Here is a 21,356-nt window from a genome sequence, read left to right as displayed (position 1 = left end):
CGCGTACGCACGCGTCACAGCTTCCCTGGTAGTTGATCCGTATGAAACTATTATACTACTACATGGACAAGCAAGGAGAGAAAAGATATAAAAAGATACATCATACAGCATAGCCGTCGGAGTCGCTGTCATGACATACTAACGGTGGAATTATATAGAAGTGTTGATCCCCGCCTTCGTGTAAAGTGCATACTCATGACTCATGCACGTTGTCAAGGCGATGATAAACAAATGGTTTAATTTAGAGGTACACGATCATTTGATTTGGAGGCTAATTTTATTCCGTTTTCCTATACTAGACGTGCCTTTGTGATGTGTGGCGTGCGTTGCATTTCGGTGGTTGAAGAAATTCGATTGGAGAGGAAATAATTCCGTGGGCCGACCTGATCGACCTGCGTGATGAGCTAAGTGTGGCGATGGTGACGGCAGGCCACCTTGGTTCCTCGCTCCTTTGGTAGGGGCCAACAAAGCTAGCTAGCTCCCAACTGTTAAGACTACCATGCGGCTTTATTGCTGATTTGCTGTGCTTGGTATTTGGTGTTTGTTGCGGCTGTACTACGTGTGTTTCTTGGAGTTATTCCTCTATTCTCCCAGTCATCCATCGCCTGTGTATGCATGATTTGTTGAAATGTTCAGTCATGTGCTTTAAGGTGTGAACAGTTATCCAACCACGGATAATCCAAACCCATTGGACCATTGATATGTTTCTTTTTTTTCTGATGAATGTGAACAATTAGCTAGCCGACTGATAGATAGATAATAATCCACCCGTGCGAGACTGCACCTCTCTTTTTAAAATGCTAACAGTTCCGAGTCCCACTTAGCAGCAGACAATTTTATGCGGGACAAAACAATATACAAAGTAAGTTTTAGCAGAAATAATATGAAAAATGCTCGTTGTGACGGTACACCAACCAACCGTGTGAGAGTTGAAGTGACCAGGCAAGGGCGCCGCTGCATTTAAAATGCGCAGGGGTGGACCCAGGACGGGCATCCGCCCTGGCCTTGGATGCAGCTGTTTCAGAAAAGCAAAAATCCATGTCAAATGCCCTGTCAATTTGTTTTTCCTTCTTCGTCGGAACGGGGGGAGGGACATTCTTCACGCTACTCCGTTCCGTCGCATGCAGAGGTTTTAAAATTTAGTCTAGATAATTTAAAATGTTTTTTTAGATGTTGATCCTGTGATTCAGATTAGAAGTTTGCACGGTTGCACGAAGATATTGGTTTGCAACGTTGCCTAATTTAAAAATCAAACTCTTATTTTATACAGTTTTAAGCTAACTATATTCATATGGGCTTTGCTACGGTACTCCTTGCTACGGACGGAGAAACGAGGACATGGATGACTGGATGGCTGGCGGGATGCACGGTGGACGCGGCAGATTCTGGAGACCGAGGGAGAAGAGAAGATCGGGCTGCTGCTCCGTTGCTTGCCAATCATTCGGCCACCCATCAACTCCAGCTTCTTGGGTGGATCCGGGAGGGTGTGTGCGTTTCGATCCTATGCTCCTTTTTTTTAAAGGAAAACTACGGCATCCCAAGGTCCTATGCTTCTTGGATCTTGGGGATGCTGAAATGTTGCACATGTTCACACCGAGTTCATTTTGTGATGAGGAGCAGCAACATCATCATCGGCTCCACACGAGATGAGATTGTCCAGGGTGAAAGTTGCTTGCAGAGAGATACTTTCAGTGTTTTCAGACAGGTGGGGAAAAAAAAACGCTGCGACCTGACTTTCCGAGCAACAAGCTAAGTCCAGTACTGTACTGGCCTACCGGGTGACAATCGACTAGTGAAAACCGACGGATCACTTCGCCCGCGGTGAAGTTTTCCACGCACGAGACGTCCAGACCAGGGCCGATGCCGACTGCCAACCTTCAGCTAGGGGTGTTGAGCGACGCTAACACCCTTGGCCGTCCGGAGCACCCTACGGAGCACCCATCAAGAAGGTCCGTCCGGCCCCCGTCCGCTGTTCATGCCGTCATCGGCCGGCCTACCCCAGGAACCGGAGAACCAGCAGATCGAGGTGCCGGTACAGATCCGCCGCATCGATCACGACCGCTCCGGCTGCTGCGTGAGCGAACGTGAGTGCCCATCTGCGTCGCGGGAGGATCGGAAGAGGCGACGCCGGTGGCGAGAAGCTAATTCTACAATCGTGCGCTACCACGCCTCCTAGCGCGCGGCGCGACAGCCACATGCAGCTGTCTCCACGCACCCACATGACTACTGACTACCCATGTATTCCGTTGTTTTCCTTTTTTTATTTCTATTTTTTCCCTGTTACACGGTGCAAGTGCTATCAATTTTTTTCTTTTCAAGTTTTCTCTTTTTACGTTCTATTATGTGATGAAGTTCTCTTGATAATTTTTTTATAAAAATCATACTAAAGAAGTATACTGAGAATCGTACTCAAAATTTTTATGATGAATTTTGTGTGTAAAAAGTTATATGATGAACTTGTGTGTAAAAAAAATTGTACGAGAAATCTTCCCAATATAGATAACATCCTACAAGTTATGCTAAAATATTATGCTCCATAATTATCTGAAAAAATTTATGCATTAAAATTGTATATATCGTAAAAGTTGTGCTAAAAAAATATTTTTCAAAGAGTCGTTAAGAAAGAATTATATGCCAAAGTTGTATGTATCGTAAAGTTATGATGCAAATTTATCTTTTAGAAGATGTGTGTAAAAAGTTATACGCGAAAGTTGTATTTAGAAATTATAACTTTGTAGAAAAAAATGTGGAGAAAAAATCTTTCCAAAAAGGGAAATTACCCTGCTGTCCGAAATCGCGCGCTGCAAACCCTCCTAACGCGCGCGCTCTGATTAGCTGGCCCCCGGCACGGCAAAAGTATCTGGCGTGCAGTGCGGTCGGCACCAGTTGGATCGTGCTCGCTTGGCGAAAGCGCAGGTGCATGACATGCCACTCGCAAATATCTGGCCCGATGATCCACGCAGCCGCTTGGTGCGCGCGGTCTCGCCAGCAGCACCAGCAGCAGGAGCAGCACCGGAACCACCACCACCTCCTCTCTCGGTGCTGCGCGCGCAAAAGCACTGGATCCCGGCCGGCAGGGGAGAACGCGATCGCGCGGCGTCACCCACTCGATCGACCACTCAAGCCAACTTACGTGCGCCGCGCACACGGCGGCGGCGGCGCTGGCCTCGCCGCGAGCTTATCCCTTGCTACATGGGACGGCCAGGCCGCGGCGGAAAACGACCCGTCGTGGCGCGCGGGTTGCTGCCGCGCGCGGCGCCGAGCTTATCTGCTCGGCCTCCTCCTGGTCAGACTCGAACGCACGGCCGGCCGTAAAGGCGCCCGTGGTCGCTGGTTAGCTGTTACTCCCGTGCTTTTCCCGGCCCGTCCCGCTTCCGCGGGGCGGCCTGACTGCGGCTCGGCTTGGCCGCCGGTCTGTTCGGAATCTTGACGAAATCCGTTGTGACATTTTGCCTCATGGAACGGAAGTCCCTTCCTTTTCATGACTTTCTCGGTACCACCCTTTATCATCTGTAGTAGCTAGGAGAGAGTAGGAGCTCGATCGATGGAGGGGCACACAGTAGCATCCAGCTTTTGACTACTGCCGATGGTGATCCAACAGATGGGGCTCCAGATTCCTCTCACGCATAATTAACGCCTGACTTTACTTCACGTATTGCACTTGCATGTCGTCTACTACTACTACCACTAGCAGTCTAGCACAGCCCAAGGTTACGAGAGCTACAGCCTACAGGTCCAGCAGTGCGACGAGCATGGCCTCTGCTCGCCAGTCTCGTCTCGGTTGGCAAGCGTAACCACCCATGATCACCCAGCCGCATCGCTGTCGTGTCCAGGACTCCAGGTAGGCGCCATTGGAGGCGCGCGCGCCTAGATTAGATTAGGTGGTTGGTACTTGGTACCGCCCGCAACTTTCCCTTTCCGTCCCCGTCCTGTCCCGGCGCCGGCGGGGCCCGCCGTGGCATGGAGGCGAGCAAGGCGGTGGTTGGTTGGCCGCATGGGGCCCCGCCGCCCCCCCGTCGCTCGCCGGAGCTCTCTCTTACCTTCCTCCTCGTCCTCGGTCTTATCCGAAACCACGAGCTCCTCGCTTTTCCTGATTTGGCAAAACTGTCAATCGCTTTGCTAATCTAATCGCCACGGGATTAACCTGAGGAGATTATAAAAGTTGACAGGGTTAGCGCCTACTTGCATGTAATGGGGCACACCTCCTTGCCCACTGCTTCCGATCGAGCCCAATACTAGAAGAGAAGCCTTCTTGGTGTTGGTGGTCAACTCTAGCTAGTTGGCTTTGGCTCCAACGTTGAGAGTGATCGATCTCTTTTCAGACTGCTTTACCGGCCCATTGGCCAGGCTAAGAATGTTGCGTTTGTGTGTGATGTCACAAATGGCAAAAAGGGCAGCCAAGGCATCCAATCGGTGCTGGTATTTGTTCACCTGTTTCTAGAAAAGCGGTTGCAGGGGTTAAAATCGTGCATGGTCATAGTGCAGAGAGGGAGCCGGTGCCGGTCGTGTCGATATGATGGTGTTGAGGCGGGAGGGCCCAACGGACAGCTACGTCCCAACCTCGCCAACTGGTACAGGGGGTGCAATCATGGCATGGTGCTCCATTGTGCACATGTGCTAATCCAGTCGCTAGCAACCGAAGCTTTCATGACGAGAGCTTTTCTAGAACGCAGGGGTGTTTCGCAAGAAGGGCCAGGTCCTGCAGTGAAATCTGCAGAGGTCCCTTCATTCCAAACAGGATCGTTACTATCTGTTTTTTTTTCCTTCTAATTTATGAAACAGGAGGAGCAAGTCCCTAACTCTCAACGAAGCATATTTCTTGTTGAACAAGCGTTCTTCATCTCCGGAGATCAGAAATTTAGAGCGTATATGCGTATACAGACTCCAGAGATCATAAGCCTCTCTGCTGATTCAGAGATTTGACAGCCGCTTTCTGCTCTTGGAACTTTGAGCAACCAATAACTCGCACACATCAAAGAGTTCCAGGTCTTCTTCTGCTCATCGTGGACTGGATGATTGAACAGGTGACACTTGAAGCGTGTGTCCAGCCCACGGAAACGAGGCTAGAAACATGCGTGCAATGGCACATGGCTGACGCCTGACGACGCTCTGTAGTGTTTGTGTGCACGCCTGGTGTACATAACATGGGCGCCTACGTTGACGCCGTTTTATTCTGTATCGGAAACAGTTAGCCGCTCATGTATTTGGGCACGTCACAGGTTGGTGCTCTTCATCTTTAAAAACTACCGGCCATATTTGACAGCAAAAAAAAAAATGGCAGCCGGCGTGCTCGATGAAGAAAGAGAGGTCCGCCGCCTGACGGAGCACATCAGCTCTGAACCCGTGGCTTCCTTCGTGCATCAGAACAGGTTAGCAAATCCATTCTTTTTGTTGTTTCTGGAACCAGCAACGATGTAAACTGAAAGAATAATGCAAATTTATCCTTTTTTCATTGGAGTTTCTGGAACCAACAATGATGTAAACCGGAGGAGAATAGGGTGCCCTGACGTGTTACCAGAGCAACTTATCCAGTGAATTCTCTGCATCAGGTTTTGCTCGTGCTGTATGAGAGCAGCAACGAGACTACAGCCCGCAACTTGTTGATTGGCACAAGTGGGCAAATCGAGAGGTAGAAAGCAGCAGTGCTATTATATTAGTAAAAAAAGAAATCGTCAGCCAACGTGACATTACCAAGAGAGCACCATCGTTATCATCTGATATTATCATGAACCCTAATGACACACCCAGGACGACTAGAGAAACCATTGTATGTCAACATGTTTAAACATTTGCCATATGCGTAAGGCTCAGCTAGACAAACCTGCTCCAATGATCCAATCCATGGAATCACAGCACCGCTGAAAAGGCACAAAGAAATAATGCCCAGCCCACAAGACACCAAGGCAAGATAATCCATTTACAAGACCTGGCTGCCCTTTCTTCTTTTCTGTGAACCAATAAGGCAATAAGGAACAGGCAAACAATCTCCCACAGGCCCAGTAAAGTCATTAGGAGCAACATAATCAGGTGTATGACGATAAGGTGTGAACTGTTCAGCAGATATAGCAAATGAAATTGAAGCATTCGGAAGAAGGTATGTCGATGAGCACATTGCACAGCATGCGAGTCCACGGGCATAGAAGCATACAGTTTGACTAACAATCTAGCATTCCTCTAAAACAGTTAAGATAGTGTATGGAACATTAAAAAAAAAGACACACAGTGTTGATCGAAGGCACAGCAGAAGCCAGAATTAGGTGTCCTTCGGGGCACCCTTCTTTGCAGCCTCAGCTGCAGCCTTCTCTGCCTCAATCTCGGCAACGTATTCATCAATCTCAGCCTCCTCAAGTTCACGGAGACCATCCTTCTTTGTCATCACTGCAACCTCGATGTTCTTCCCACCACTTTCAACAACCTGAAGGATTATCAGTACGTTAATAGTTGTTAAACAGAAACTGAATTGAGAAGCTGAAAGAAGATACAAGTTGTTACAAAGCAACGAGAGCTTAACAAACGATGAAGGGGGGAAAACCAAGCAGTTCCCTTTGGAGTTTGATATCCAAGTATAAAAATAAAACTGGATGCAAACAAGCAAGCCGCCAAAAATAAATAAAAAACCTAGGTAAAGAATATAGGGGTGAATGTAATCGACATCTACTCGTTGAATGTTAAAACAATGATGCTGACTTGGTGCATCTATCAATCTACAACTACTCATTGAACACTTAATACAATGATGATGAATTCATGAACAACAGATCTTGCACCTGGTACTGGCAGTCTGGCACTAGTATCATTACTTGACTGATTACATTTATCAAGCTTCATTTCTAAAGGCTGAGGAAGTACATTAATCTCTTTCTAAACCTACCTATTGGCATTATATGGAGAATTCAGGTCTGCCTTCTTTGCTGTACCATGTATATGGTGTAAAACTAACAGACAATTGCATATTTGCATCTACTTTATGCCCGTGACTGGAATTTGGCACTAAAAAAAACCTGCAAATTTGCCACCCTTATTTTACTAATATGTTATCCTGGCTAGAATAGCTAAATTTAGTGAACAAAAATTATTTATGAAACGAAAACAAAAATAGCGTAGTGATGCACAATGCCCGCACCCTTAGCTACATCTACACCCTTATCTACATCTACACTTTCTTCGTTAGTATTCCCTTCATTCTTGAATCTCTCTCGACCTCTGCTCATGCATGAGTCAGGATTCCCGATCTCCCCTTCAAATTGGTCGCAGTGGAAGAGGGGGCAGTGACAAGGTCTGCAGTGATGGATTTTGGCTGCGGGGGAGCGGCTTCAGCTAAGGATTTAGGGATGACGGGCGGCAGTGTAGGGCGTGTGGGGATGCCGCAGCTCAGGCGCAACAAGCTTTTCGACAGAATGGGCGAATGCGCTGCTGCTGTTTGGGCAGGATGGCATGGGCAAAACAAACAGCGACAATGTGATGCATGGCCCTGCGCAGTTAGGACGCCACATGTGGCCATGGCCCTGATGACGTATGGTACGTCATGCGGCAACACTTGGGGCCAATGTGGAGGGGTTGGTGCGGGTGGCCTGGGATGGCAATTCGCATGGAGCGGGTGGCCAGTGACAGTGGATCATTGGGTAGCACTGCAGCAGCAACACACAGCGGCAGCGGTCTCTGGGATCAGCAGTTTGGGAGGAAGAAACTATGTCGATGGAATGGAAGCCTCGTGTTTCTTGGATCATTTGTGTCTGAAGATCCGCTGCCCATCCTTATTAGTCAAAGCTCTCAGTTCAGTGGCAGGTTAGGTCTGTTTCAAGCCATGTGGCAACTCTACAATTAGGACTCTTTTTTGGTGCCCAGCATGCAATATTGAAGCCAACCAGTGGCAAATGTGCAATTGGCCAAAATTATAAATTAGTTCAGGTATTTTGGCATAGGTTCTGAATTAAGGTTTTCATTCAACACGCAAGGAATGAAACAATTATGAAATAATTCATCCTTGTCCTACGAAAGGGAAAACTTCATAGATTTTCCAATCAAAGCTAGAACTTTGGTGTACTCCTAATTAACCAAGCTGTCAAATAGAGCCAAGTAATTCAAGAAAATTCTTTCAGAAGATAGGGAGCTGGATTTTCTCACAGGGGCAAGGTAGTGATTAGGAAGATGCTCAAATAGCATTAGGACACACCCGTCGCTTCTCGATTAACATTGCTGAGTCATCAATCATATGCTAGATTGTCATTAGAATTGAATACCATATTACAAAAAATTGTGAAAAGAGGCTTTGAAAGATAAACAAAAGTTGGCACAAAAGAAATCCAGTTTCGTTACACTAGAGAGAAAAACTGTGATGGATAACTCTTGTGTCCTCTTGGTCTTTGTGGGGCTGCAGTCCTTGCATGGACCATAGCAGCACTCTTTAGCATCTTGGACTAGCTTTAGTGTCCTCTCTAGGACAGCAGTTAGTGTCCTCCCCAGGACAGCAGTTAGACTAGCTTTAGACTAGCATTATTGGCTCAGTCGTTGGCTGCCCAACAGCCTGCTGTATAAATAAGTGACCACCTCTCCTATGGAGAGCATGGCTGTGTGTTTGTGAATGAGAAAAAACCCCCAGAAAATTGCCCCATTCTCCACTGTCATCCTCTCAGCTCAATAAGAGTAAAAATTGAGCTTCTAACTAGTATCAGAGCCGTACTTTCCTGTAGGTTGGATATCTCTTGCTCCTTCCCTTCCCAAGCGCTGGTAGCAGCCCAGCCACCACCACCACCAGCAGCAGCTGCACCAGCCGCTGCAGCAGCAGCACCGGTTGCTTCCCCCTTCCCTTCCCCTTCTCCACGCAGCAGCCCCTTGGAGGCGCGCCATGTCCGACGCATCGTCTCAGCGCTCGGTCGCCTCGACCGCACGGCGTCAGCGAGACGCCGAGCTCGCCGCGGCAGAGGAACGCAGGCGAGCGACGGATCAAGCCGCTACAGCAGTGGCGAGGGCGGCCAGGCTGGCTGCAGCGGAGCTGGAACCGACCAAGGCGGAGGTGGAAGCAGAGGAGGCGGAAGATGCAGCGCGTGCGGCGGAGGTTGAAGTTGAGACCTTGCGCGGCAGCCTCAGCGGCTCCATCGCCGGCGACACCACCGCCGACAGGGAACTTGAGGAGTTGGCGAGGGAGAGGGCGCGGGAGCGGACCGCGCGGTGGGCAGCAGCCCACACCCACGGCGACGGCCCGGAGGCCGACGCGCCCGGCGGCGGCGTGCAGGCTGGCGGCCGGGCCCCTGGCAGCGGCCCGCAGGCTGGCGGCGGCCCTGGAGGCGGCGCGCTGGAGGGCGGCGGCGCTCCTAGCTGGGGCGCGCACGGCGGCGGCCCCGGCTACCACGGCCTCCAGGCGGTGGTCAGGGACGTCAGTCCTGGCGGTGGGTGGCCCACCCTCACCAAGACCAACTACGTCGAGTGGGCTGCGGTCATGGAGGTGAAGCTCCAGGTGCGGCATATGTGGGAGGCAGTCCGGTACGGCGACGTCGACTACGATGAGGATCGACAGGCGCTGGATGCTCTCATCGCAGCAGCCCCGCCCGAGATGCAGTTCACGCTTTCCAAAAAGCGAACTGCCAAGGAGGCCTGAGACTCCATCACTGCGGCACGTATCGGCAGCGACCACGTCCGCAAGACCACTCTACAGGCACTTCGCAAGGAGTGGGCCTCCGTCTCAACACTCTGCTGCAGAAGATGGTGCAGTTCGGCGACGACACCTACGACGAGAGAGCGGTCGAGAAGCTCTTCCGCTGTGTCCCCGAGAGGTACAGGCAGACCGCTCGCTCAATCGAGTCTCTGCTGGACCTCTCCACCATGACGATCGAGGAGGCGATAGGTCGCCTCAAGGTCGTCAACAGCGACGAGCCACAGCCTCCCTCGGGAGGCATCTCCATCGGTGGGAAGCTCCACCTCACTCAGGAGCAGTGGGAGGCCCGACGCGGTGACAGGAAGAGGGGGGAGCCCTCTTCCTCGACTGGTGGCCGCAAGCGCGGCAAGCCGCGAAAGGGGCGCGGAGGTGCACAAGCCGGGGCAGGAGGGCGCGCCGAGGGTGGCGCCTGCGGAGATGCTCAGGGCAGCGCCGCCGATAGGCCCAAGGCGGCACGAGACGATGCCTGCCACAACTGTGGCAGGCCCGGCCACTGGGCCAGGGACTGCCCGCAGCGGAGGCGTGGGGGCCAAGCCCACGTCGCGGAGGCCCAGCCGGATGACGAGCCGGCTCTGTTCCTACTCCACGGGGACATGGAGCCGTATCCGGCGGCACTGCCTGCCACCGCTCTACTCCACCTCGACGAGCCGTGTGCCCGAGTCCTCCTCGACAACGGCTCCGACGACGACAGGGTCGACGGCTGGTACCTCGACTCCGGCGCCACACACCACATGACCGGGCGGCGGGAGTTCTTCTCCAACCTGGACGTCAACGTAGGTGGCTCCGTCAGGTTTGGGGACTCCTCCACGGTGGAGATCAAGGGCGTGGGCTCCGTGATCTTCACCGCCAAGTCCGGAGAGCACCGGATGCTCACCGGAGTCTACTACATCCCGGTGCTGCGGAACTCCATCATCAGCCTTGGGCAGCTCGATGAGAGCGGCTCACTCGTGGTGATCGACAGCGGGGTCCTCCGCATCTGGGACCAACGTCGCCAGCTTCTCGCCAGGGTGGTTCGAGGGAAGAACCGCCACTACATCCTCCACATCGGGGTGGCCCAGCCTCTTTGTCTTGCAGCTCGCAGGGACGACGAGGCATGGCAGTGGCACGAGCGCTTTGGGCACCTCCACTTTGAGGCCCTGAAGCGGCTCAGCGCCAAGGAGATGGTGCGAGGCCTCCCGAGCCTCGACCACGTGGAGCAGCTCTGCGACGCCTGCGTGCTGACGAAGCAGAGGCGGCACTCCTTCCCCCAACAGGCGAGCTTCCGAGCCAGGGAGCGGCTCGAGCTCGTACACAGGGACTTGTGTGGCCCGATGACACCGGTCACACCAGGAGGACGGCGCTACTTCCTGCTGCTCATCGACGATCTCTCCCGCTACATGTGGGTGATGATCCTCGGCAGCAAGGGAGAGGCTGCGGAGGCGGAGAGCGGCCGCAAGTTGCGCGTGCTGCGCACCGACAACGGCGGCGAGTTCATGGCGGCCGAGATCGCGGCGTATTGCGCGGATGAGGGCATTCAGCGCCACTACTCTGCACCATAAAGCCCGCAGCAGAACGGCGTCGTCGAGCGGCGCAACCAGACGGTTGTGGGGATGGCTCGGGCCCTCCTCAAGCAGAGGGGGGTGCCGGCCTTGTATTGGGGAGAGGCGGTGGTGACGGCCGTCTACATCCTCAATCGCTCGCCCACCAAGGCGCTCGACGGCATGACGCCGTATGAGGCTTGGCACGGGCGCAAGCCAGCGGTCTCCCACCTGAGGGTCTTCGGCTGCCTCGCGTTCGCCAAGGAGCTTGGCCACATCGGCAAGCTTGACGACAGGAGCACTCCGGGAGTGTTCATCGGCTACGCGGAGGGCTCGAAGGCCTACCGCATTCTCGACCCGGAGACAGCGTGTGCGCACGGCGCGCGACGTTGTGTTCGACGAAGGGCGAGGATGGCCGTGGGACAAGGCGGTGGACGATGGCTCGGCTCCGACGTACAACGACTTCACCATCGAGTACGTTCACTTCAAGGGAGCTGGGGGAGTAGGCAGCTCCTCTTCGACGAGCGTGCCTACCCCAGTCCCCGAGCCTCCACCGACTCCGGCACTCGCTCCACCGGCATCACCACGCTCTCCAGCCGCAACTCCGGCTGCGACGAGTTCCTCGCCTACACCACCACAGCCGGCGACGCCATGCACTCCAGTACCGACAGCCACTCCTCCGGGCACGTCTACTCCGACACCTGCTCGTGCTGAGCACAGCCCGGTGGAGTTCGCTACTCTGCTCTCCCACGACGAGGAGCGCGTCGACACGTACCACGACGGTGAGAGCCGTTGCGGTACCGTACGATGAAGGACCTTCTCGGCAATAAGCCGGTGCCGGGTCTGGTGCCTCACGACCTGGAGGCGCAGCTGCACCTCGCGTGCGACGATGGCGAGCCTCGATTTTTCGCAGAGGCCGAGGGACACGCGGCATGTCATGCCGCGATGCAGTCGGAGATGGACGCGGTTGAGAAGAACCGCACTTGGGAGCTTGCTGACCTCCCTCGTGGTCACCGCGCGATCACCCTTAAGTGGGTGTTCAAGCTGAAGAGGAATGAAGCTGGCACCGTCGTCAAGCACAAGGCCCGCCTGGTGGCACGAGGTTTCGTGCAGCAGGAGGGGGTCGACTTCGACGATGCCTTCGCTCCCGTGGCACGGATGGAGTCCGTGCGACTTCTCCTTGCGCTGGCTGCCCAGGAGGGCTGGCGCGTCCATCACATGGACGTCAAGTCGGCGTTTCTCAACGGCGACTTGAGGGAGGAGGTCTACGTGCACCAGCCGCTGGGATTTGCGATCCCCGGCAAGGAGGGCAAGGTGCTACGCCTGCGCAAGGCCCTCTATGGCTTGCGGCAGGCCCCGAGGGCGTGGAACGCCAAGCTGGACTCCACGCTCAAGGGGATGGGCTTCAAGCAAAGCCCGCACGAGGCGGCCATCTACCTGCGGGGCAATGGCGGAAATGCCCTGCTGGTGGGTGTCTACGTCGACGACTTGGTGATCACCGGCGTCAAGGATGCGGAGGTGGCGGCGTTCAAGGATGAGATGAAGGCCACTTTCCAGATGAGCGACTTGGGGCCTCTCTCCTTCTACTTGGGGATCGAGGTGCACCAGGATGACTCCGAGATCACGCTTCGACAGACCGCCTACGCCAAGCGCGTCGTTGAGCTAGCGGGGCTCACCGATTGCAACCCAGCTCTCACTCCGATGGAGGAGAGGCTGAAGCTGAGCCGTGACAGCACGGCGGAGGAGGTGGACGCTACCCAATACCGGCGCCTTGTGGGGAACCTTCGCAACCTCGCCCACACACGGCCGGACTTGGTGTTCTCCGTCGGCTGCGTTAGTCGGTTCATGCAGCGACCGACGACGGAGCACCAGCAGGCTGTGAAGAGGATCATCCGCTACGTTGCGGGGACTCTCGACCACGGCCTCCACTATCCGAGGTGCCCTGGGGCGGCACACTTCATCGGGTTCAGCGACAGGACCACGCCGGCGACATCGACACTAGCAAGAGCACAAGCGGGATCCTCTTCTTCCTCGGCGAGTGCCTCGTTAGCTGGCAGTCGGTCAAGCAGCAGGTGGTGGCTCTGTCCAGCTGCGAGGCTGAGTACATAGCGGCCTCCACCGCTTCGACTCAGGCGTCTGGCTCGCTCGATTGCTTGGTGATCTCCTCGGCAGAGACACTGAAGCGGTGGAGCTCAGAGTGGACAGCAAGTCCGCTCTGGCCCTAGCGAAGAACCCCGTTTTCCACGAACGGAGCAAGCACATCCAGGTGAGGTATCACTTCATCCGAGGCTGCTTGGAGGAAGGAAGCATCAAGGCAAGCTACATCAACACCAAGGATCAGCTTGCGGATCTGCTCACCAAGCCTCATGGGAGGATCAAGTTCCTTGAGCTCTGCTCCAGGACCAGGATGGTCCAACCTTCCCACAAGACGATGCACAAGACTTAGGGGGAGAATGATGGACAACTCTTGTGTCCTCTTGGTCTTTGTGGGGCTGCAGTCCTTGCATGGACCATAGCAGCACTCTTTAGCATCTTGGACTAGCTTTAGTGTCCTCTTTAGGACAGCAGTTAGTGTCCTCCCCAGGACAGCAGTTAGACTAGCTTTAGACTAGCATTATTGGCTCAGTCGTTGACTGCCCAACAGCCTGCTGTATAAATAAGTGACCACCTCTCCTATGGAGAGCATGGCTGTGTGTTTGTGAATGAAAAAAAAACCCCAGAAAATTGCCCCATTCTCCACTGTCATCCTCTCAGCTCAATGAGAGTAAAAATTGAGCAAACATCTTGGCAAAACATAAAGAATGCTATGCATGCCAGCACAAATGACAAATCTGGTACAACATTATTCAGCTCCTTCACATTTCGACCCAAGTTTTCAGAGAGGTGCTACTGGATATGATTGTTGTGTTATGTTAGACTACCGTTCATACAACTCAATGAGAACATAATCTACCAGACAGACTCCTCCACTTTTTGAAAAAGGAAATCACTCCGATAACTTATTAGATGAGATAACATCTGCCATTAAAACCTATTTGGGTCCCTCTAATCTTTGGTGGAAAGGTAGCACCACCGGTATATTATTGACCATGTTAATTCTGTTCTACAGTTGTCTTATAGCAGTCATCCTTAAACAGAGAATACTTGCAATAAATCAAGGAATTGGCATAACCTCAATTTAATCGGGTCTGTAGGCTGTTCGTAAATTGCAGAGAAAGTAAAGACAACATAGACAATATACCTCTAGAAGTGCACGGATGGCGAGCTTGATAGTCTCCTTGCCAGAGGTCTCCTTGTAGTTCTTCTCGAGGAACTCCCTCATGGAGTTGGAGTTCCTCCCCGTGGCGTTGGCCTTCCAGGCAGAAAAGGTACCGGATGGGTCGGTCTGGTACAGGGCCGGCTTGTCGGTGTAGGGGTCGAAGCCGACGATGAGAGTGGAGAGCCCGAAGGGGCGCACTCCACCACTCTGCGTGTACTTCTGCTGCAGGCCGGAGATGTAGCGGGTGATGTACTCGACGGTGACGGGGTCCTCGACGGTGAGCCGGTGGCTCTGGCACTCGACCCGCGCGCGGTTGATGAGCACGCGCGCGTCCGCCTTGAGCCCCGCGCACGCCAGCGCGATGTGGGTGTCGAGGCTGGCGATCTTGCGCACGGACCTGGGGAGGCGAAGAGATTCGGGCGGGTGGAGGATTGCGTTTGAGTGCGGGGACCGCAAGATCCGGTGGGAGAATCGATGCGGGAGGGAGGGTAAGCTACCTGGAGTCCTGGAGCTTTGGGGTGGACTTCTTCTCGACGCCGAGGACGACGGTGTCGGTGCCGCGGACGCCGACGGCGGCGTTCCCCTTGCGGACGGCCTCGAGGGCGTACTCGACCTGGAAGAGGTGGCCGTCGGGGGAGAAGACGGTGATCGCGCGGTCGTAGCGGGCCATCGTGCAGGCGTCGCCGGCGGTTAGGGTTTGAGCTTGCTTCCCGGCCGCGGCGGTGGTGGTCGTGCTCGTGCCTTCGCTGGTTCTTCTGTCAGCAGTAGTTCAGGACTTCAGGGGGGCCGGCGGCGTCTGGGGGAAGAGGGCTGCCTTGGGCTTCGTGTGGGTTTCGGGTTCGCAAACTTCTGGGCCTTGGTGGGCCTAAAGGAGTAGATTCCAAAGGAAAATGAAGAGGAGAGGGGGTGAACGGGCCAGCCCAAAACCTCGAGTTGCCTTGAGAAGCCCATGGGGGGCCCAGCACTGTGCCCGCGACAACGAGTGTGAGCTGTGAGGCCCATGGGAATCACGCGCCGTCCTCGGGCGGCTTTTTTATTTTTTAAAAATGTTTTTTACAGAAATATATTTTTAGTTTCATAATTTACAGTTTTATATCTCTACCGTCCGGCTGCGGGGCGGCAGTTATGTAAATAAAATTTAACTTTTCTTACATGAATATCCTTGGCCCGAGCCGGCCGCCTGCTGGCCGGGCGGCAGGCACCGGCCGCCCGGTGGCGGGGCGGCAGGCTGCCACAAATATAAAAATCGTGGCCATGGACACATGGTGTGTGTTCATATCACCTGTCACCATCTCGCCCCTCTTTCCCACGTCTTGATGTGCATGTAATTGTGCACATCTCGATAGTTTTTTTTGGTACTCTACTGCTCTCACCCATGGACCGGTGGTAAATTAATCCAGCCGGCATATCTTTTGAAGCAAAGAATTCTAGAGAAGAAGCTAGCAACAAATATTGATCGCAACAGCGAGATTACCAAGATTGTCTTTAGTTTCTCCTCCAAAATTTTTTTAAATAGAATCTTACTATTTAGAAGTATTAAATAAAATTTGTTTACAAAATTTTTTGCACTAATGGATTGTAAAATCGCAAGATAAATCTAATAAACTTCATTAATACTTCTAAATAATAAATTCTCTTTGATGTTAAAATTTTTGAGGAAGGATAGACGGGAAAACCAACTATAACAACAGAACCGAACAGTGCTCCCTGGCCAGTTCCAGTTTGTCCATGGGAGCAAGGCGAGTCCTTGTGGTCGTAGGCTCATAGGCGGGAGCCGTGCATGTGAGCGTGTGAGATGTGGACTCCATTTATTGCAAGCAGGGCAGAGGGCAGAAACAAGGCAAGCCGAAAGTTGTCAGGAGACGTGGGAAAGAGGGACGAGATAGTGACAGGTGATATAAACACACACAACGTGTCTATGGCCACAGCTTTTATATTTGTGGCAGCCTGCCGCCCCGCCACCAGGCGGCCGGTTCCTGCCGCCCGCTTCATGTAAGAAAAGTTAAATTTTATTTACATATAGGTCTCTACCGTCCGGCTGCGGGGCGGTAGGGGGCCGGCCGCCCCCTGCCGGGTGGTAGGGGTATAAAACTGTAAATTATGAAACTAAAAATATATTTCTGTAAAAAATGTTTTTAAAAAATAAAATAAATAAAAAAGCCGCCCGTCCTCGGCAGGACGATGAATGAATGGACGCGGCGGGCTGTGGGCCGGGCCAGTCGCGTCGTTCGGCGCACGTTTCATTATTGGTGTGGTGCCAGTGCCACGTCCTCCTCCCGTCGCGACGTGGACGTTTACACGGCGCTACTGTGGTGGTTGGGGCCCTGGGTTTTGGCCGTGAAGGAAGGAGACGAGTGGCTCACGAAGCGTCGCGCTCAGGCGCTAGCTGCTAGCTGCAAGTGCAGCATACGCTATGTTTACTTCGCGAAAAAATTTAAATTTTGGTACTATAGCATATTTTATTGTTATTTGACAATTAATATTTCATTATAGACTAATTAAGTTTAAAAAATTCATCTTGTATGAATAAGTTATACTATGTAATTAATTATTTTTTAAATTATATTTAATACTCCATGTATGTGTCCGAAAATTTGATAAGACGGATACTGTAGGACTTTTTTTGCCAAGGCCATAGTGTGCGGAGTGTGCTCCAACGCCGCTTGACTTTTACCTATAAATTATTTTTTTGAGCAGGTGGAAAGTATTTTTTATAAGATCGTGTGGAAAGTATCTTCAGACGCACCAGCACATTAACCTGAGCTGATTAGCTGAAGTGGTCAGTAGGTGTTGTCATCATTAGGAGACCAAGGGGTGTTGGATGTGCTAAAACAATGATGCTAGGTTTAGCCTTAAATATTAATAGCACTAAACATGAGCTAATAGGAGCTAATCAAGAGTAAATGGGTTATAACGATCAATTAGCTATCATATGTGTAATTAGATCAACAATTGGCTCATATTTAATCCTACTATTTGACATGCAAACAAGTGGGCTAAAGTTAGTCTTTTGATACAAGCACCATCTAAACAAAACAGTGATGGGCCAATTCCTCGATTGAAAAGAAATTCACATTACACATTGCACCGAACTGTTCACTAGTCCAGCGCCCCATCACTGTCAGATTAAAAAGGCATCATTAAATATTGCTGGTTTTGAGAGGTGTTGGATTTAAATCGACGGTGGTAGAGGGACCATCACTACTGCTGCTTGCTAGTTTCAGAATCCATCGGTTTGTGTCTCAAACCGACGATGATGGTGTTCTCAACATCGTCATTTCATACACAAAGCGATGATGATGGGGCACCAAACCGGCGGTGATGAGGGGCATCACTAGTTCCAACGGCTGCTTCAGCCACCAACTTTAGAAACCGGTGGTGAAACCCTATTTGCAAATATCAATTCTGTAGAAGTGGTTATTTTCATTCCATTCCACTATTATTTTTAGCCTTATAAGGGTCATTATTATTACTCATTACTGAACAATAAGCTTGATTTTTTTCGTCAATATTTTCCCCTTTTTGCAAGGAAGCTTTCGTCAATCATTGTACTGTACCGCACGCTGGCACGTGCAGCGGATGGGAGGAGCACAATTCAAGTATATACCAACAAATTAAATGGAAAAATGCATGACCAAGAAAAAAATGAGGGTTCTTTGTTCAAAAAGAAAAAGAAAAGGAAATGAGGGCTCGTGGGGATTGGTCGTCCGCCTATAAGTACCCACCGTGAGGCCTTGCATGCTCGACCAAAGAGCCACTCGCCATTGAGGCGATCAGTGATCGAGTTCCTCTTGTGTTGGTGTCCAGAGAATCGTAGTGTAGCGTGACAGCTAGCGAGGTTTCGATATGGCTTCCAGGATGGCACTCCTGTGCCTTCTTGGCTTGCTGGTAGCGTCACCTGCCATTGCTGACTCCGGCATCTACTACCAGCTTGCTCTTATGGTATGGACATGCATGGAGCTATTTTCTTCGTTCACTAGTACCATTTTATATTACAGTCATCATATCAATTAGGTTTAATACTCTTCTCGTTCACTGAGTACAAAGTATTCCCTCAGTCTCATGAAAAGTGCAATTCTGAGTTTGAAAAAAATTCTCAAAGAGTGCAATTCTAGATATTGAATCTCAATTACCTGTCTAATTAAGTGGTAAGATTTGAATTGCATGCCAAAACTAATCATATGCGGCAAACTATTGAGGGCATAAGAGTCTTTTTACGCCACCACTAATCTTTCTGAAAAAACCTAAAATTGCACTCTTTATGGGACGGAGGGAGTAACTAAGAGCAATATTATTATATAATTACATCATATATATTACATCTACAAGAGTGTACAGGAAATGGACGATATATAGATCCTTCCTAAAACTTGTGTCCTGCTAATAACTAAGAAATGGAAACCTGCATTATGGATCTAGATGGACGTTCTCTAGTTAGTTAATACACATATGTAGATCGAGCTTCTGTAATACGTAATATGTAACAAAGTGAAATAGTAATGAACAATAATTCAGGAGATGTGAGGGTACTGATGATCGATCCAGTATACTGCCATGGACCACCGTACCAGCACACGTTTAATTTGTCCGATCCGGAGACGGTATGATTGAGATTGCATTGATAGACGACATGCATGGACGTGAGACGTACGAGATACGATCTATCGGTCTTTAATTTCTTGTAGGAACTGGTCTGTATTACTCTCGTCGTTCGATCACCGGCTAATAAACGATGATTAGAGATGATCATCATGAGCGAGGAGGTGTACTAGCAAGCTAGTGATTTCCTGACCAGCTCTTGTGCATGCATGCATGGCGGTGTTCATGGGCTCGCAGTGGCCCGGAGCGTACTGCCAGCAGACCAACGCCGGGTGCTGCAAGCCGACGACCGGCGTGTCGCCGGCGAGGGACTTCTACGTCTCCGGCTTCACCGTCTACAACGCGACGACCGACGCTCCGGTGACCGGCTGCAACAACGCCGCTCCTTTCGACCCTAACAAGGTAGAGTATGTAGTCATTACACGTCAGCATGCAGCAGTAGCCATGCCTTCGATCATACAGTATGTAATAATAATCCATGTATATTATTACTGTATGTACGTGTGCTAATTAATTAACATGTACGCCGACGACAGATTACCGGCGTCCAGGGCCTGTACCAGTACTGGAGCAGCATCAAGTGCCCCAGCAACAACGGCAGGAGCAACTGGAAGAACGCCTGGAAGAAGTCCGGCGCCTGCTCCGGCCTCGAGGAGAAGGACTACTTCGAGGCCGCCCTCTCCTTCCGCAGCCGGATCAACCCGCTGGTCCGCCTCAAGGCCCAGCACATCGAGCCGGACTTCGGGCTGTACGGCGTGAAGACGATCAAGAATGTGTTCAAGGCGGGCATCAACGCGGCGCCGGTGGTCCAGTGCAGCAAGGGCCCCTTCGGCAAGTTCCAGCTGTTCCAGCTCTACTTCTGCGCGTCGGCGAGCGGCAAGTTCATCGACTGCCCGGCGCCGGAGCAGTACACCTGCTCCAAGGAGATCCTCTTCCACCCCTTCCAGAAGTGGATGCTCAAGCAGCAGCTCAACGAGTCCACCGCCGCCAACCCCTTCGTGCTCCCCGGCGTCGCCGTGGAAATGTAACTGATCGATCTGCGGCGGCGGCGCTGCGCGCTTACCGTTTGGTTCGTGATGATGAGTTTGCGCGTTGCGGTGACGCGCGCATGGAAATTAAATAATGTTCCCCTGCTTTGTTGGATGCTTGCTAGCTCCTCGCGGAGCAATGATGTACTTGTGTAGTAATGCTCGACGAATAAACTAGTGCGGCTACCTTTGTGGCTTCAGCTTCGCCTTCGTCTGTCAAAATAAACCATGAGACGTACTCGGGCCGGGTCATCCTTTCAAGGGGAAAGAAGAGACGCTTGACGTCTTCTCTTCCATCTTAAACTCTGATTCCTTCGTTTATTCCGAACTACTAGAACTGTGCAAAACTTCCCCCGCCCGAGCCCGACGAGCTATATGCCCAGGCCCGTCCATGATTTAGGCCAGGCATGGCTGTAAATTTGAAACTTTATGGGCAGAGTTCGGCTCAACTTCGAGGGCTACTATTATTCTAATTAAAATCCAGCTGCACTACTGTGTTCCTTGCGACGAATTCAAAACAAGCTCATACTTAGATGATTTTTTTGGAATATTTTTTGAATGTGGAACAGTTTTTTTGAAGTTGGAACAATTGTTCGAATAATAAAAAAAATATTTTTTATATAATGGTTTAACTACCAGTCACACGTGTGACTCCTAATATCGGCAACTTTATTTGCACCTGATAGAGTTAATGAGACCCCCTTAAAAAGTAGAGTTAATGAGCGGACTTGGACGGTGTAATTTAGGCTTGAAATAAATCGTGCCCAGTCGGCCCGCAAAATTCTCAGATCTAAGCACGCAGGTCAAAATAAAGCTGAGAGTTTGTGGCAGGTAATTAAACTCTTCATCCACTTTTGAAAAGAAAAAAAAAACATGGCATCCTTATAAATTATTTTTGGAGTAGTGATATGAGGCCATATCACAAAGGGGAATAGAGCAAGTGATTAGGGAAAGACTACTCGTGTCCACTAAATTCAATTGTCATCTTCAACTGCTCCCTACAAGAATCAACGATCACAAGTGATTCCATTTTTTCTCTAGAGGCGTGGAGCAGAGTGATGGTTCGACTAATTTGGTGCTTCTACTAATAAGGAGAGTGATTCTTGTAGCAAGGAACCGAACCCAGAGTAGTCCCCCAAGTCCCGGCCTGTCCAAATTGAGAGCCTTGGTGGCATGTGAAAACTCCAACAACCGCGCGTACCCAGAAAATCGTCGTACGCGGCTACGCGCCAACGTCTTTGTCTGCTAGTCACCTTCTCCGGCCAGCCCAGCATCGGCTCCGAATCTCCTAGAGACCCCGA

The 21,356-nt window shown here is 51.5% G+C and overlaps 2 protein-coding genes across 2 annotated transcripts; one reads left to right on the top strand and one right to left on the bottom strand.

The window, feature by feature from the left end:
- Positions 1-6,032: 6,032 nt before the first annotated feature.
- On the bottom strand, positions 6,033-15,229 carry LOC120685574 (proteasome subunit alpha type-7-B-like). The gene is made up of 3 exons (XM_039967580.1): positions 14,926-15,229; positions 14,411-14,825; positions 6,033-6,415 (listed from the first exon to the last, which is right to left on the bottom strand). The coding sequence occupies exons 1-3, from the start codon at positions 15,096-15,098 to the stop codon at positions 6,254-6,256; spliced, it is 750 nt and encodes a 249-aa protein (XP_039823514.1). The 5' UTR covers positions 15,099-15,229; the 3' UTR covers positions 6,033-6,253.
- A 2,890-nt stretch (positions 15,230-18,119) lies between these two features.
- LOC120685567 (ribonuclease 3-like) lies at positions 18,120-20,259 on the top strand. The gene is made up of 3 exons (XM_039967569.1): positions 18,120-18,370; positions 19,265-19,429; positions 19,564-20,259. Exons 1-3 carry the CDS (start codon positions 18,275-18,277, stop codon positions 20,053-20,055), a joined length of 753 nt encoding a protein of 250 aa, XP_039823503.1. The 5' UTR covers positions 18,120-18,274; the 3' UTR covers positions 20,056-20,259.
- Positions 20,260-21,356: the final 1,097 nt, after the last annotated feature.

The sequence above is a fragment of the Panicum virgatum genome, chromosome 2K (genome assembly GCF_016808335.1).
Source record: "Panicum virgatum strain AP13 chromosome 2K, P.virgatum_v5, whole genome shotgun sequence".
Classification (NCBI taxonomy): domain Eukaryota; kingdom Viridiplantae; phylum Streptophyta; class Magnoliopsida; order Poales; family Poaceae; genus Panicum; species Panicum virgatum.
Note: the sequence above shows the minus strand (reverse complement) of the source record. Positions and strands in the feature narration are given on the sequence as shown.

What these genes read in the sequence shown, in the direction of transcription:
- LOC120685567 (XM_039967569.1), top strand. Translation starts at nt 18,275, where the DNA reads ATGGCTTCCAGGATGGCACTCCTGTGCCTTCTTGGCTTGCTGGTAGCG. An exon ending in ACTACCAGCTTGCTCTTATG is followed by an intron (nt 18,371 to 19,264) that starts GTATGGACATGC and finishes ATGGGCTCGCAG; the next exon opens with TGGCCCGGAGCGTACTGCCA. An exon ending in CTCCTTTCGACCCTAACAAG is followed by an intron (nt 19,430 to 19,563) that starts GTAGAGTATGTA and finishes CGCCGACGACAG; the next exon opens with ATTACCGGCGTCCAGGGCCT.
- LOC120685574 (XM_039967580.1), bottom strand. Translation starts at nt 15,098, where the DNA reads ATGGCCCGCTACGACCGCGCGATCACCGTCTTCTCCCCCGACGGCCAC. An exon ending in CCAAAGCTCCAGGACTCCAG is followed by an intron (nt 14,826 to 14,925) that starts GTAGCTTACCCT and finishes TCGCCTCCCCAG; the next exon opens with GTCCGTGCGCAAGATCGCCA. An exon ending in CCATCCGTGCACTTCTAGAG is followed by an intron (nt 6,416 to 14,410) that starts GTATATTGTCTA and finishes ATAATCCTTCAG; the next exon opens with GTTGTTGAAAGTGGTGGGAA.